The sequence below is a fragment of the Halyomorpha halys genome, unplaced genomic scaffold (genome assembly GCF_000696795.3).
Source record: "Halyomorpha halys isolate HHAL.00 unplaced genomic scaffold, Hhal_1.1 Scaffold1051.1, whole genome shotgun sequence".
Lineage (NCBI taxonomy): Eukaryota > Metazoa > Arthropoda > Insecta > Hemiptera > Pentatomidae > Halyomorpha > Halyomorpha halys.
Window position 1 is genome coordinate 445,866 of NW_027108957.1, and position 18,182 is coordinate 464,047.

Sequence of the window (18,182 nt, forward strand, 5' to 3'; positions counted from 1 at the left end):
TGGTATTATTTTAACGGAAAGAAATTTATAAACCAGAAGGAATAGGCATAGCTCAAATTCAACTTCTAATACTAGAAGATAACTTAAAATAACAGGAAATTTAAAAACTAACTTTCCTAACCTTATACAATAACAACAAAATGGACTTCAAATTTGCAGCTGATTAGTTGATAAAATTAAAATTAACGGTAACGGCAAATAAATGAATACACTAACTGTTTGTTTCATAAAGTGGGTTTTAGTTAAAATCAACCAGGCCGAAATAACGAAAAATATAAATTAATGCTGAACTCATGCTGAAGGGAACCAATTGTAAAATAAGTATAAATTTTATGAATGAAAGACTGGCAAGAATGAATTATTATATCATGATCAGAAGTCAGTAATCAATCAGTTACCTATAATAAACTGGATCTATACTACGTGAAATAACAATGATACTGTAAAAATAAAATAAAAATCAATATACCAAATTACAGTTGTTAATTATAAGTTATAATATTTTAGCACAAGAAATCAAACATTTAATGCATGTTACATTCATAACTAATTGATTAGGTGACAACTATCCACTCCATGCAATTAATTACCCTCTTTTATTATTAATAATAATCACCTTCAGAGGAGGTTGCAGTTATTGTACTGCTAGTTAAGGCGGCAACTGGGGGCAACGCCATTATTTACGTTGTTTCTGCCATAAGTTTCTCTCAGAAGTTTCATTCATTTGTATACTGTATACAGGTATTTAACTGATAAGACACAGATAACATATTGTTCAGCACGATTATCAGCTTTCATTTAACGCTATTCACTAAAGTACACTACGTTCACTCAACTAAGAACTGTACATATGCACGAACAATTCTTGCTGCTTCGATTCGAAAGCCAGGGGAAACACCATACTAGCCTCGTACCAGGGTGCACATTTTCTTCTGGCCCATTTTCCATCTCTTCGAAGTCACGTGACCAAGATGGCGGATAAATCCTGTTCTCGACCAATAGAAACGCAGCTCACGTTTATACAAAAAAAGGCGCCATCATTAATGGTGACGTCACAAAGGATACGACAAGCCTGTAGCGAGGCTAGGATCGAGTTCCCAAGGTCTTCGGTATAGTCTGTTCCTCTAGAAATGTTGATTAAATTTACATTTTTACTAGCTAAATTAAAGGCCTTTCAGGTATTTTTTATGTTATATTTTGTTGTATTAAGTGTTATTTAATGCTTATTTAGTGGTTATAACGATATTAGTTGCCAAAACTGACGTTTTAAAGAACGTTCTGTAAAATAACCTGCGGGGTTCATTTGCAAAGTTTCCTAACTGTACATGAAAGCGTCAGAACCCCCTTCCAAGGTCCTTTGCACAATGAACCTTATGCTTTGAAGTCTTATTATAGGTCCAAATTCCTTTCAGGATTGTTACTCTAGATCATTAAAAGGTCAATACTTGTAAAATACTTGCATATATTTTAACTTCATTAATTTCTTCGAAACGTTCTGTTGAGGTTATAATCGATCAAGATTATGAATCTAATTATAGAGGTCGCATTAATATATTGACAAAGCACTTTAGATCATGTTATAGTCACATTACGAGATCCAGCTGGACCTTTCATTACGTTTTGGCGTAATGATTTTTACTCACATTTAATTCTAAATTGGATAAGACCGAGCTTATTTCTATATATATCTAGATAATTAAGGATATTTCTTTTGATATGTTACTGACAGATAAAAAACTAAAGTTGGTAAGTTTCTTTCTTTCTTCGTACTACTTGGAAATACGATATCTTGAACTTAAAATATTACTTTTATCAATGCTAATGAATAAAAGCTTTCGCTGTAAAAAAAAAAAAATTAAATCTGAATTATTTTTAATCTGTTCTATCATTACTCCTAATTTTTTTGTTTTTCGTAACAAAATATTCATACATGGAATTTACTCTTCGTAAATTTGGTATTTAAATTCATATATAATAAATTTATACAAAGTTCTATTTATCTTTTGCAATTTGTTAATATTTTATTTGCTTATGACATTTTGAACGATTGAAAAGTAATCAGTAAAGAGTACGTATTTTGACGATAAATTCCAAGATATTTTTAGGTATTGATTTTCGTGCATTTCATTTTAAGATAAGTTTTTAATATTAACGTCCATATACTGTAGATCAACAAATTGATTTTGTTAATTAATTCATTATAAGTTGATTAAAGTTTAATTGCTTTTGCGAACATAATAAATGAGTTGGCAATATTTACAGCTGACCAAGTGGCTGAAATGCCAACACAGCCTCCTGTATAAGTAGTAAAAGTTCGACAATCTGATTTAAACTAAATTATTGAACATTTCAGCCTGTATTTATTTAAAAGTAAGTAAAAATTGTTATCTAGTTCATCAATAACACATTAAATTGATATTTAGTAACCACTGGTGGAATGTGATTAAGTTGTTTATTTAATCAATATGATGACGTGTCGTTACACCTCTTGCATTACTGCTTCCATGATATTGATGATTATGTACCACAGCCTGTATTATATTTGAGATGATTAATTTTTATTTACTTATTAATTTCAAATAAAACTATATGATTACATATTGTTTAATTAATTATTAGTTTTCTACTCCGATATTTCGTGGTAGTCAAAGTAATTTATTTTGGGTTATATAGGTATTCCTGCAACCTTTTATTTTTTATTTTAGAATAATTTTTATTACGAAAATTTTTTATAGAATAATTAGATCCATGTAATTATCGTTATCGAGGTAAAATATTTATATCAGTTCGATAGTTATAATAATATTTAATTAGTGTATCCTGATATTTTTAAAAAATTTAGGTTTTATGGGTACTATAACATTCAATGTGATTTTTAATGTTTAATTTGAATTAAATAGTTTAAAAATAGTTCTTATGTACAGAGAAAATAAATGTAGAAGTTGCTCATATGCAACCTGAAGAATCCAATGTTGTATACTATTAATGTTATGGATGCAAATTAATGAAAATAATATGATTTATGAACCATTGTATATTATGAATCGTTTACTACTACCATTTTATATTATTACTCGTTTACATTGAAAATGATGGTAAAAGTAAGTAATTTATAGTTTATTTCTTAACATTGGCATATTTAGATGTAAATATTGATACAGGGATGATATTTTATTTTCACAATTTTATGGTTGTAGTTTTAAAAATGGTTATAGTTATGTTAGCTAGTTTCTAATATCCAAAAGAGAAAAATAAATAAAATAGTAGATATTTTGAATGTACATAATGAGACTAAATGAAAAAAAAAAAAAAAGTACTTACTTAAAAATAAAACAAAAATCAATGGAGTTCAGAAAAAGTTAAGTGAAAATTAAATTAAGTTAAAAGAATTCAAATTAAGATTTATATTTATTTAAATCGGGTAAAAATGTTTTTTTTTTAAATATAAAATACTATCTAGAAGTGGAGGGTGGAAGATATCCTGTATAACTTTTATTAGAGTTTTTTTTTACATCATCTCTGTTGAATTGATGCTTTCTTAATTTTAGGTTTCTATCCAAGCTTAACAAAAACTCGATACTTCACTTAAAAATATTGTTAAGCTTTAATTGGTTCTTTATTTAGAATTTTTTTTTTAGCTAAATCATGTTCACATATGCTACGTGGAGTTTTGATGAAATAAAACTTCTATTAAATTAACATGCAATGATTTTTTTGAGAAAGAAATCATGATGTTTTGTTAACAAATTTTAGCAGTTACGGATTCATTTTAGACTATAATCAATTGTTTAAAAGAGCATCATGAGCTAAAAATCAAAAATTAAATGAATTAATACTTAGTACTTTTTATATCAAAGTAAATAAATAAATTAGAATAATGAGAACCTCTGAACATATATATGTCATTATTTATAACATTTTACAAAGAATTGAGTTTATCCGTCACCTCCAGTTGTACTATTGATGGGAAAGGAAGAGTATATCAAGTTTAAATAATTTTCTGATTGATTCATCACAAAATAATTTTCTAATTGAAATGAGATTTATACTTCAAGAAATTAAGAGGTATATATTAAAGTAATAAAAACTGTCTTGATGGAATTTTAATAAAATACATTATTATTAGATAAAATATTTTTTAGTTGGTAACTTATTTTTGGTTACAAAATAAAAATTTAACAACCTTTTAAATTTAAACTAAGATCTCTGCAATCATCTGATTAATATTTTTAATGATCACAACTGTTTATGTCAACCCTATGATTGTAGACATAAGACTTTTTTTTTTACCAAAATAAACTGGTAAAATAATAAATATCTTACTATGGCTATTATGGCTAATAGCCAATGAAATGTATTGTATTTAACTTATTCTTATATGAATATTTTATTTGATTTTAACATAAATAAGCAATCGTGGTTAAATCGCAGAACATTATTAATTTATTTAATAATACCTAATAAGCTAATAAGTATTATTTATGATTTATAAAATGACAAATATTTGTCTATTAAATGTGAATAATGAATAGAAGAACTAATTTTTCCTTAGAAATATTATTATCCTGTGAAACATAGATTCATGGACTTCGGATCTCACACACTTGGCTGACTTACAGGCTAGCAATGGGAGCTTCAGTCCAAGGTGGCCGTTTTCAATAAATTTAAGTTCTATTCCGTAAACATTGAATAAATAGAAGGTACTAGTGCTACACTACATTCTCCAATATTAATGTATTAGTTTCATGATTACCCTGGGTTTAGAAGTTCTACCTAAAGAATTTTCAGAGTGAATATCGATACTGGCTCCTAAGCCGCAAGAGAATAGATCTTCTTTGCCTTACCAAAATACTATTCACATTTGAATGGTTGAAATATTAAGTTGGAAAAGAAGTTTTATGTACAGAAGTGGGCAAGTAATATACCTCTCGCCTCCCAAAAAATAAAAAATAATGCGGCTATAATGATTTTATCCAAAGTAGCACTTCTATGAAAAGCATTGGCAGTTGACAAAGAATACTGAACTTAACCACTAGACAGAGACATAAAACAGAAAGACACAAGGAAGCAAGGCAGTTGGATGCAAGGAAAAAGTATTCCCAAGAATGTAGATTACAGCTGTTAACCATCTAGATCATAGTAAAGATGATTGTGCATTTTGTATTGTATAATGCAAGTTTGTTTAAAAAAGATTTTAAATGTTTTGTAGATCACATTTGTAAAGCTTCTTTAAAGGATAGAAATTACGTTTCTAATGTTTTAATTTTTTCAGCTCAGTTAACTTGACCCTTTATATATATTTGTCACAATATTGAACTAAGAACTCCATTTAAGAGAAAATCATAAAATTTCATCTGACTCAATGCCTCATAAACCATGCAAACAAATTACCATCACAGCTACAACAATCTTAGTCAGCTCATTCATAACAAAGGGTATTGCGCCTGTACATTATATATATATATATATATATATAATGTTTAACTGTATATATAATGTTGATACTTTTTTAGGAAGGTGTTTAAGTATTCATAATTATATTTAGTTGAGTACAAGATTGAACTGTGGAAGATTATAATAATAGTTATCTGCAATGACTAAAATTTCAGATAGCTGATATATAGATACATAGAAATGTTAAGGATCGGTCTTATGTTTGAAATTTAGGAGTTTAACAAACAGAACTTCCTCTTAAAATAATCTTATGATCCGTTTGGTTTTATTTAATTTTTTTATATAAAATTTATATTCAATATGACAAAAGTATATGTAATTACCTGTATGAGATTCTTTGTTCGCTTGTTCGAAGACCCTATTTCCTGGTCTTGCTGCTGACCACCATCTATTTAGGACATTTTGAAGTTCTCTGGTGGTCATAGTCAGAACTGTTAAAATATATATTTTGAATTAAAAAAAAAAAAATTATGAATCATTAATATCTAAATCACATTTTTATAGTGATTTCATCAGCATTATGTTGAAAATTGCTTTATTTGATGAAATTGAAATATTAGGTAGAAAATACTATGTAGTTAACAAAAAAGGTATTTTTTACTGATTGGGAAATAAATAAATATAAACAGTAGAAGTTCAAGACATCTGATTTATTGTTATATTCCAGTTTCCTGTAGATATATTTATAATTTATGAAAGATAATTCTTAGTTTTAAATATATTTATCTAAAAATCCTTTAATCTTGGATATTTTGGATCAAACTTCCATTAAAATGTACCCTAATTTTCTGTGATATTATATATGAAGAATCTTAGCTATATACACAATTTTCTTCCTTTCTTTCTACTTAAACATGTTCACCTCCTCAGGTTTATTTCTACATTGTTTAGTCAGCCTGAACATGTTTATTCATTTACCACATGAATATCCATCATACTTTTCATACTTTAGGGAGCACAACCATGTTCACTTTACCAACCACCATATTCTCTCTCATTGGAGTAAACAATTTTGCAGTATATATACACACACATATATATATATATGTCATAAAGCTCATTTTTCTCCTTGTTAAAGATCCAGGATCATTAAAGGATCATCCTTTTTCATCTCCTCTACATCTACACTTTTTTTAAGAACTTACTAAGTTGATTGCTGGTGAGTTCATGTTTGTATAGATGACCACAGGTCATCTTACCTGTGACTACAGGATATATCATGATTTTGGATTATTTTTTTTTAGCATTTATTCTGCTATACTTCTTTGGTTGTTATAATATACCCACTGGTACTCACTATATATTTAAGTCTCTTTGAGAAATATCTTCAGAGTTTTTTTTTTTAAAAAAAAGGAGGAATGCAACAATTTACAAGAGTATTGTTTGTATTTTGTCTGATCTGTAAGATTTATATGTTTATGATTTTGAGGATATGAGACAATCATAATTGTGTTAAACATAGTTTAAATATGATCTTAAACACTTTCTTGAGACTGGTTAATTTTTTTAAAATAAATAATTTAATTTCTATCCATTTTAGTCTCAACACATTTTATTTTTCTTACAAGCCCAACGTTTCGGCCAATCCGGCCATCCTCAGGGAAAATCTTAATACAATTTTGGAACTACATGATTTAAAAACTTAACTTCATGCAGGCTATTCTGCCCAGGTCAAAACAACAATTTATTCTTTGATGTAAAAAATTTTTCCTTCTGTTTTAACTAGTTTAATAAATAATGATAAAAGTTCTAACATAACATTAGAGCTAATTTCTAAAAAAATAATAATTCTTCTTTTATCTTATTGAAAGCTGTTTCGAACCACTTCAAACTGTGTATGATAAAAAACAATAAAATGTTGAGACTAAAATGGATAGAAATTAAATTATTTATTTTAACAAAATTAACCAGTCTCAAGAAAGTGTTTAAGATTATAAATAAAATAAGATGGAACTGTATCCAGTATGAAGTGGTTCGAAGCAGCTTTCAATGAGATAAAAGAAGAATTTTTATGTTATTTTTAGAAATTAGCCCTAATGTTATGTTAGAACTTTTATCATTATTTATTAAACTAGTTAAAACAGAAGGAAACATTTTTTACATCAAAGAATTAATTGTTGTTTTGACCTGGGCAGAAAAGCCTGCATGAAGTTGAGTTTTAAATACGAATAAGACTGTCCCTGAGGATGGCCGGATTGGCCGAAACGTCGGACTTGTAAGAAAAATAAAATGTGTTAAGACTAAAATGGATAGAAATTAAATTATTTATTTTAATAGTTTAAATAATTAGAATTAATGAGTATTAAATTAAAAGGATAAAAAAATCCTACTTCTATTTCTTTGGTGAAAGACATCAGTTTAATCTTCTTCCTACATAGCCTACAGGTCTTTCCAGACTTATTTTTTTTAGCACTTCATTATTTTTAAGTTTTAACTGATTCCAATCAGTACTTGACTCAAATAATTTGTTAACTGGATAATCCTTCCTGCACTAATTTTAGTACACGACAGGATTAAGCGTAAGTCTTTCTGCTTTAAAATTTCTCAAGAGCAAAAATGTTCTTCTATAGAACATTTAATCATCCATAAAATAATAATACTTAATAATATAATAACATAAAAAATAATAACCTGGAACCATGTTTTGTGACATTCAACTATCATGAAATAAATTTCTCAAAAACAAAAATCATTCTGAAGAGGTGTACCAACCACTCAACAATCCTGAGAAAAAATGTTACTTTTTTAATTGCATACTTTCCTTATGCAAAAAGGAAGTAAAAGTAACTTACAACCTTTAATCAGGTTTTGTTTTTTTAAGATAGAAATAACTTGTTATTATTATTAGTATAAAGTTTAAAATGATGTTTTGTTAGTAGATAAAGTACCACGGACCCTGGTGTTTTGATTCCCATAATTAATAAGTATTATTGATACCCATGATGGAAATAAAATATTCAGAAATTACGAAATATGAGACAAAAATAAATAGCTTAAAAAATATTCGTAGAAATTGTATGTTGAGGATCAGGTAAGTTGCTTCAATTTATTAGAAGGAAGGGAAATTTCCTCACAATTTTGAACTTACTTGGAATTCGAGGAATATTATCTAAAATTTTAACCTTTTCCTAAACAATTTTGGAAAATTTATCTCTCTTAATAACCTTTTGAGTATAACAACCGGCTCTGAGCAATGTTTTTCCAGAATTTTTGCAGTTAAAAATAAGTTTTCAACTTTACTAATTTTCAAATTATTGGGTAAGATGATATCTCCCTCATAACGACGTCCCTGTTGAGAATCAAGATACGAATAAATTTCGAACTTTGTGAAAATTAAAGGAATTCATAATTATACAAAAGAATAAAAATAAATTTATAGCCAATGAAATACTATAAAAAATAATGACGAAACTTCAACTACAACGATGTATACAAGCTGCAACAAGGGCGTACCCAGAGCGGAACAAGAGGGGCAGCTTCCCCCCCCCCCTTCCAAGTATGAATAACTATTAATTTAATAAAAGATTTTTTTTCTAGAAAATTTTTAATTGTAGTAACTAATTAAACACTGCGATAATTATATATAATGTTCTTAAAATTTTGGTTTCATTCTCTTTGAGGTAGACCAATGAGGTATAATTCAATTGTCTATATATAATGAAATTATATATAGACAACTGAAGAGCGCAAAATATTACAGAGAATTTGCGCTATAGGAATACATGCAAAATTAGAACTATTTATGGTATCCATGTCTTCATAGAAAAAAGTAAGACAAAATATTGGAAGCGTATGTAATAAAGGAACGAGATATAAATGCTTCAGAAAGAGTAAATAAAATGGCCAAATCAAGGTTCAAAATAATGACACCACGCCTGAATTTTTTATGATATTATCCACAGAAGATGCGCCATTGTTTAAGGTTAATGCAGAATAGGTTATAATAACCATACGATAAGGTATTCCATTTATTCTGAGGTTAACTTCTAAGACTTTATTAAATTCAGTTTAAACAGATTTTTAAAAATTTGAATAGATGGATTCAAGATGCGATATAAATGACGCGTCAGTTATGTTAGGACTAAATGTGTATCTGATGTCACCATAAATATAAGAATAGAAAGTTAATCCGGGTTCTTTCAAGTTATAGGGTATATAAAGCAAACACTCAATAAATAAGAAAAACCTTCTGGGTAAAAAGAACTGAGAAAAATATGAAGACCTATGTTCCCTCTCGCAATATTAGCTACACTTAGAAGAATGGTTATTGTAGTGGTAGTTTTCAGGTAAAAACAATCATTATTGATAAATAAAGGAATTCTTGTCGAAAATAAATTAAACAAATTAAATAGAAACACTTTACCAAGGAGGAATCTGAGGATCCCAAATCTGTTTCACCTCTCGTATTCATTCACGTAATCCAGATTCAGAAATATTATGTATGATACAAAAATTTCGTGATTAATTTCTGATGAACATGTGAATACTTCTTAATGAAGCAAATTTGACGTAAGAAGAGAAATTATTGAGGTTAATTTTTAGGTTCAACTTCTAAGGCACAGTTGAGATACTGACACACTATATGTACAGGTTATGTTGAAGCAACTACGCTCAGAATCACCGTTACTATTTATGATGAAAAAAAACATTAATTGCTATCACCATTTTTTTTGTTTTGAACATATGTATATAGTGATGTTTGTTGTTACCTTGTACTTCTGGTTGTTGAGCTATTGGTGGTTGCAGTAGCGTTGCTCTAAGGGTTTCTGGGTATACTTGAAGATTTACTGGCCGGCACACCTAACAAATATTTGTGAGTAGTATATAATTGCAAAATAGTCACCAAAAATGTTTTTATATTCAATATATACCATAATTGGTTCTTGGGTTCTGAAATCGCATTGAAGACTCATTTTTCATCTTCAACACGTATTCTTAATAATACTTACAAACGTAGTATAAAAAAGGACGATCGAAGTTTTTAAAAAAAAAGTGAATAAATAAAGAAAAAATAAAATTTAATAGATAAATATAATTAATATTTTTCAAAAAATTAAAATAATTTATGACTTATAACTAATAAATGTCTTATAAGTATAGCTAAATTAAAAATTCAATAATTTTAAAGAAAAAAATGCATTCATTACTTAACAGCTGTTTACTTACTGATTAAAATTTTATGTTTGTGGAAACAACTGATCGTAATGATTAATGTAACAACTTATGGCGTCATGTACTGAATATATTGCACTTAAAAAAGGAAGTCGTCCATATTGTCTATCTTTGTATTTCAGTGATGTCTTAATAGTTTCTTTTGTTACAAATAGAAACAGTGTAGATGATTTTGCAAAATACTTTGAATTAAGAATTATAGAGATAAATCCTGATATGTGTTGTGGGATAGTGACATGTTATAAATAAGGAACAATAATTATTTTATTGCGGGGCCATCACAATCTCGCTCAGACAAGAACAAGTTTATAACCTCAAAGGATAACCTTCCCATTCTGCGTAATCTAAATAATGGTAAGATGTTACTTTTAAAAGATCCAACGGAATATCTTTAATATTACCGGATTTTTTTAAATTTTAAATATTAAATAACGTAACCATGCGATGTAGATTTTATCGAACTATTTTCAGAAAAGAAAAAAGTCAGAAGTGCACTCACTAATGATATTCAATAAAAGGCGCAATTTAAACAAGAACACTCTAAATTATTACGAGAAAGCGAAATAGAATTTAAATTTTTAGTCTCTAAGACAAATATAAAGGTTATAAAACCCAACTATATCCTACTTTTAATGATCATATGGTCGAGGATTGTTGCCAACACAACCAAAATTAAAGACATTTTCAAAACATTTGTAAAAATGTAAGTGATGGTTGATTCACTCCAATTTTACGATCGTTTGAATTTTTTTGTTTCTGTTTTATAACAAGGTAAGATTACTATATGTTTCTTTCAGTTTTAATAATCAAGTTACTGATTCGTTAATTTAGAATGGACCTTAGAGTCTTGAGAAACCAAGCACCAATTGCTTCTACATCCTTATATCCCCTATTATAAATGTTTCTTTTCAGCTTTTCTAAGGAGTATGAAAATGGACATACTCTCAGATTGCATTCTTTCAACCATTTAGTCAACAGAACTGTACATTTATAAAGAGCTATATGTGCATCTTCGAACTTAATCAAACTCTAGAAACTGAAGATAGATCTACAAATCCGCCATGGGATCAGCAAGACTAACTTTATAAAAAAAAAATGCATCAAGTTACTTTTTGAGTTTCCAAACAACATCTTTATGTATCAGAATTGGAAAAAAAAAATGAAGAGGCTTGCGATTGAGTATTGGATTCTTTGGGTTACACCAATCACTACATTCAAAGCTCTCCTGAAATGCAATCAGGTAACTAATGAACTTTGTGATTACATGAGACATGGAGGTTCAGTTTTAAATCATATACAGTCTACAAATTCGCATTCCATATCTTCATAAAAGCTAGTGCAGTTTGAAAAGTGGCTGGTTTTATAGAAATGTACAGTGCAGAAAGCACTTTTTTATATTATCAGGAGTTATGTGTAATCCAAAAGGAATCATATCTATCGAAGTGGAATATAAACAAATATGAACTGTAATATAGATGTGGCATATGTTGATAAGTGAGGAAAAGAAAATTAAAGATATTTTTGAACTTCATATGTTCGGTACAAATACCACAATACCAAATCGTATCCTTAGTATACGGTGACGGCACTCGTCGGTGCAGCATTTTCATGGAAGTGGCGACTTATCTTTCAAGTCCTAAATATGGATTACCCAGCGAAGAAAAATAATATACAAAAATAAAAACGTCCGTCCACCATGCTTTTCGTGCTTGCATTCACAATAAAATTATGTTAAAAGGACATCACCTTAGTATTAAGTCACAAGTCATTTGATGCAAATAATATGTGATGAATAACACATGAATAAAAATATTTATCTTTGATTTTAATACGATCTCAGCAGTGTTCGCAAGAAATGGACGGTCCAGTCAAATCAGTTGACCCAGAGTACGCGCATTGAATGGTGTTCGCTGATGATTGATTGCCCCAATTCGAGATAATTATTTGAAAAAGACAATAGATTTTTGGATGTTGTAAGAATGATGCCTCACTTGAGACATGGATTATTTAAACGGCTTACGTACGGCTTGAACTTGAAAGATGTAAGGAGATCCTGAATCTATGTACGTAAGTTCAAGGTGGGAGGAGCTGTTCCATGTAAGAATTGAAACGGAGTGATTGGCTTGGCTTCTTTCATTTGTATCTTTTTAATTTTAACTCTTTTAAGCTATTTCCAGACCTACAGAGAGCGTTTGAAATAAGCTTGGAAAGAAATTCTGTGGCTAAATCCATAGGTGCTCGTATGCCGAAGACACATGTGTGATCACAGTTATTAATAACCCTTTGATTGCATCCCAAACTCTCCAATCTTATATCACAACACTCGAAGAATGGTGCCTAAATTGGAGGATAAAAATAAATCCCATCAAATCACTTTCACTCTTCTTCGTAAACCTTCCAAGTGCCCTACAGCATACTTTAATAATGCTACCCCTGTAGATCAGATCCGCTACCTTGGACATCTTGACAAACGATTAACTTGAAATCCTCACACAAGATTCAAAGGACAGGAAACTGTACGTAGATTCCGACCATTACAGCACTTAACTAGACAAACGGTCTAAACTTCCAATTAATTACAAAAGAATGATCTACATGACAATAATAAGACCTATCTCGAAATAAGGAGTTGAGCTTTGGGCTCCACTAAACCTTCGAATTCCTCTCGTATCCAATCCTTACAATCCGTAATCCTTCGAAATGTTCCTTATGTAACCGATCTAGCCCGAAACAGATACCAATCCTTCCATTATAAACTCTCAAACCCATTGGTTTCTAACCCTGCTTCCTCCTTTATTCCTGACAATCCTCCGAGGCGTATGAAAAGAAGATGGCCTCGAGACCCTATAGTGGAGAAATGTGTTTGGAATGCTACCAATGGTTAATTTCTCTACATGCCTGTATAATACCATTATGACCCTCTCTCTGGTTAAAGTAAGTTGCTATGTGTTGTGATTATTCATACATATTCAGCATTCAATTGCATGTTATTAAATTTAAAATCATGTAATTTAGACTAAAAAAATGATATCAAAGTCGTTCTATTCAGTTCAAAAACAGCCAAAAGTTGGAACTTTTGATTTCAATATATTATACCATCGGTCGTGAATTGGATAGATAATAGGTTTATATTATATGAGATGTTAAACAACGAAATGAAATATGAAATAACATGCACAGCCCTGTTGCAACGGAGGGATTTCGGTATGTTCTCAACTCGTGCAAATCGCAGAAATTATAATATTGAAATCATGTTATTTAGATTGCATAATCATTGTTAATTTCATGGTATTATTATTTTTTCGTTATTTCCAAACAGATTTTTAAATCAGACAATGGGTTCATATTTAAAAATTTTAAAAAAAAGAAGCAATTTCGGGCATAAAATCCTAAAACTCGGCTAACTCGTACAATAATTCCAACACTCCCAGTTTCGTTCAATATAAAACTTGTAAATATTTTCATGATTAAAATTTATGTAAAGGCTCAAAAGCGGATCGTATGCATCTATTTTTTTTTTTTATTCTTTCGTTATTAATAAAATTATTTAATATTTTGTATTTATCACCTCGATTTGAAGCTATGGAACAAGAAATGCAATTGCCCGAGAACCAGATCTCTAATAATAATGTATATAGAAAGAGGGATTTACGTTAAATTTATTTTTACAAATTTAACAAGGTGACAGTACTATACAGTGTGTTATACCGATTAATTATGGAGTATACAGTGCAGTTGGCAGTGCGTTGGCATCAGAGATTTTCTGTGATGGTTTCCAATGAGGAACACAAGGAAGGCGTGGGAATTCTTTATTTTACGACGACTAGCTGAACTAAAGTCTATAGTTAAAACAGATTTGGAAACAAAAATAAATCGTAAACCAAACTACTATTAAGTAGGAGGGAAACAAGTAGTAAGTGAAAGCTGTGTGATGCCCGGAGCGCACAAGTTATATTTTTACTAAATGTATATATGGAAGTTAAGATGTATCATAATTTCAATAAATATAAAAATCCTGCATTATTTTTGTTTTCAATACTTTCTTTCCAAATGTTATATGCGAAATATAAACGAAATTTATATTCTAATATAAAAGAAATAATTGTAAAACAAAAACGGGTTTTTTATAGTAACTTTAAAATATCAAGGAATACATTTTACGTTGTAATGCATGATTTATATTTTAGTTCTAGCCGTTGTAATCGTCTGAAATTTAGAATACATATTTATTTTGATGTATTAATGTCTAGAATTAATTCCAGTGTTTTATTTATTTTTCTGTTTAACCGTGAGTTTAAAGCACAGTTTGGATTTAGCTAGTAATATTTGTATTCTTGTATTTTTTTTCTTTTTGATAATAAATTGATTATTAGCTGAATTTTGAGCAGGATATGTTGGGGTCAAAAAAAGTAACTTTTTGAAATTTAATTTGATAATTTGGGCTGGTTTATAAGATTCTTGATATCCTGAAACTGAAAATGAACTCGATTTTATCTCATCACGTTTATCAATTACTCAAAATAATTTTACGATTTAATTTTTTGATTATTGTTCGAGCTAAGTACCAAATGTTATCCTCAAAATTTAAAAATCGATTTCCCACTAATTTTCATCGAGTCTGTTACCATATTTTACGACCGAACGCCTTAATTAATATAGTTTTAAATCAGTATAAATTAGTACTGTTTTATTCGACTAATATAATTTAATTAATATAGTTTTATTTGAAACTATCAATGTAGTTTCAATTAATTAACATTGTTTTATTTTTTGTGTACTATAGTAAATTTGAATCATCATATTATCACTGAGGATTCCTATTTAGAAGTAATTATAGAATTGTAACCAAATAGTTAATTAACATTTACTAACATATATTTTGTCGTTTTGTTCAGGAATTTTATCAACTTCAACAGCACAAGCTTTCACTACAAAGATAGATAGCAACAGGAAAGATTCAAATACAGCTCCAAGAAAAGCCGAAGAGTGGCTTAGAAGCCTTCGCTGTCTGTCTGGAAACTCATCCTAAAAAGTCAAATCCAGGATCGAAAGTTGCAAAAATGCAGTAAACAGCCGAAAATTTATTATATTTCAGAGGATAATACATTTTTTAAAACAAATTAAGCGTTGAGAGAAAATGCAAATAAACAATATAACAGGGTTTTGATTTTAAATTAAGTCTCAAAATTACCCAATATATTTTTTTTTTAATACTGAATTTATTATCTCAAATATTTTTAGCGATGTTCTTACTTCTCAACTGATAAACTGAATGTTCAGTCGACTATGGCCCATGTTATATTTTTGAAAAATCGTTTTTTTTACTAATATTCGATGTAGATTCCATTTAAGATTATTAAAAGAGCCATATTTAACAAAGTAGGGTCTTTGTGCACTATTTCAATTATTTTCTGTACAACTTTGGTTTATAGACCACGGTAGTTATAATCAATAAAATAATATTTATTGAAAAGATATAAACGTTAAAAAGAAAAAAAAATTATAAGAGATACTTTTATAGATCAGAAAATCGTGAATCTCTTCTTAAATTCGATTAAGTTTTGTACATCAGTGACAGTCTGTTTAATCTTTCTTCAAGCAATCATTTCATTCTTGGTTCATTTTAATTTATGGATCAATAGGACAAGGGGATTCTCGGCTCCACAATAACATCAATAAGTAATCAAAGGAGTCCGGATGACGGAACGGATAGACCAGCCAATAACAAGCGAGAACAAAGTCTTCTGTCTGTCAAGAATAATGAAATCCCGAACAATCTTTAACTAGGGGTGTAGAATGCCATGATAAAGCCAGCTCTGAGATGCGGCTGCAAATCCTAGGCTTTGAAAGGTTCCCTAGAAAGAAGGATCGAGAGATTTAAATGGAAAGTCCTCGGTACAATTGCAGGAGCTATCTGGGATCAGAGCCTTAACACGAGTAGGATATGAACTAACATTGAACTGCTTGCAGAGACTGGACAGTCAATATCTCATGATATGAAGGCAAGGAGGTTAAGATGGGTGGGACCTGTGGCTGAAAGCAAACCATTAGGACTCCTCTACATAAAATTGAATGCTAGTATAGAAAGTAAGAGACCCTGTAGGAGGCCAAAATCCAGATGGATAGACAGACACAATCGACAAAAATGCGAAAGAGACCCTACCTTAACCATTAGATTAACCATAAGATTACTTTTGACCCTACCTTAACCACTCCGGTGACCTTGACCTTTGACCCTACCTTAACCACTCCCGTGAGCTTTGAGCTTTGACCTTTGACCCTACCTTAACCACTCGCGTGACCTTGGATTTGAACCCTAGCCTAGAACCTACCATAACCACTGGTCACGTAACCTATGGGGGGGGGGTTTGAATTTAAATTTTTACTTCGACCTACCCTTAACCACTCACGTGGTCTGTCACGTGATCATTAGGCAGCCAATCGGAGGCTAGTATTCGATCATGTGACTCCCTGGCGGGAGATTTAAATTTAAATTTAGTTCGACATAACCTCACTCACATGATCATTAGGCCACGCCCTCTTTTAAGTCACGTAACCGTCAACAGGGGCTGCTCGGACGTCATTTTATTTTTATTTTGTTTACCCCCACCACCCATCGAAGGTAACCACTTCTTATATTATAACCTCCGTACGCCATTTTGGAGATAAATAGATCTGTTACTAAGTAGGACTTTTTAATCTCTCTTATCTTTTAATCATTTCGCCTTTGACCCTTATTCCCTCTGTTTTTAATCTTTTAGTGTAAACAATGTAAATATTAAATAAGAATTTAAATTAAATTCAAATTTACCTTTGACCCTACCTTAACCACTCCGGTGACCTTGACCTTTGACCCTACCTTAACCACTCCCGTGACCTTGGACTTTGGACCCTAGCCTCGACCCTACCTTGATCACTCCCGTGGCCTTGGACTTTGGACCCTAGCCTCGAACCTACCTTAACCACTCCCGTGACCTTAACCTTTGAGCCTCGACCCTATCTTAACCACTGGTCACGTGACCTATGGCGGAAGATTTAAATTCAAATTTACGTCATTTTATTTTTATTTTGTTTACCTCCACCACCCATCGAAGGTAACCATTTCTTATATTATAACCTCCGTACGCCATTTTGGAGATAAATAGATCTGTTACTAAGTAGGACATTTTAATCTCTCTTATCTTTTAATAATTTCGCCTTTGACCCTTATTCCCTCTGTTTTTAATCTTTTAGTGTAAACAATGTGAATAATTTGAACTGGTTAAACCTAAAATATAGACACTGATATGTAGACCTTTATCTTCTAATCCCTTCGATGAATGTAAACAAGGAACTTTGAACTTGTATAATCCCTAAAGCATTAACAAACTGAGCGATGAATAGGACCGTTTATTTGAACTCTGCTTCATTCTGTGTTCAAGCGTGCATGCGTTAACACTACCTCCTAAATCTTGTTGCATCTAATAACGTCGTCAAATAAGTGTCGGTATTGTAGCATACTGTTTAACAGGTCGGATCATAAAGCCCGTCACGAAAAGTCATGTGAGACTACCCTG

General features: G+C 30.1%; 1 protein-coding gene and 1 long non-coding RNA gene across 2 annotated transcripts in view; one reads left to right on the forward strand and one right to left on the reverse strand.

The window, feature by feature from the left end:
- The window catches only part of LOC106688092 (uncharacterized), a gene marked incomplete in the record, with an annotated part of 90,803 nt that overhangs the window by 67,627 nt on the left and 4,994 nt on the right, over positions 1-18,182 (reverse strand). Inside the window, 2 exon segments of the mRNA XM_067047220.1 lie at positions 5,778-5,885; positions 10,164-10,254. Of these exon segments, the coding sequence (XP_066903321.1) occupies positions 5,778-5,885; positions 10,164-10,254 (199 nt within the window).
- LOC136795717 (uncharacterized) lies at positions 10,642-15,786 on the forward strand. The gene is made up of 2 exons (XR_010843368.1): positions 10,642-10,980; positions 15,522-15,786. It is a non-coding gene; the product is annotated as an uncharacterized lncRNA (long non-coding RNA).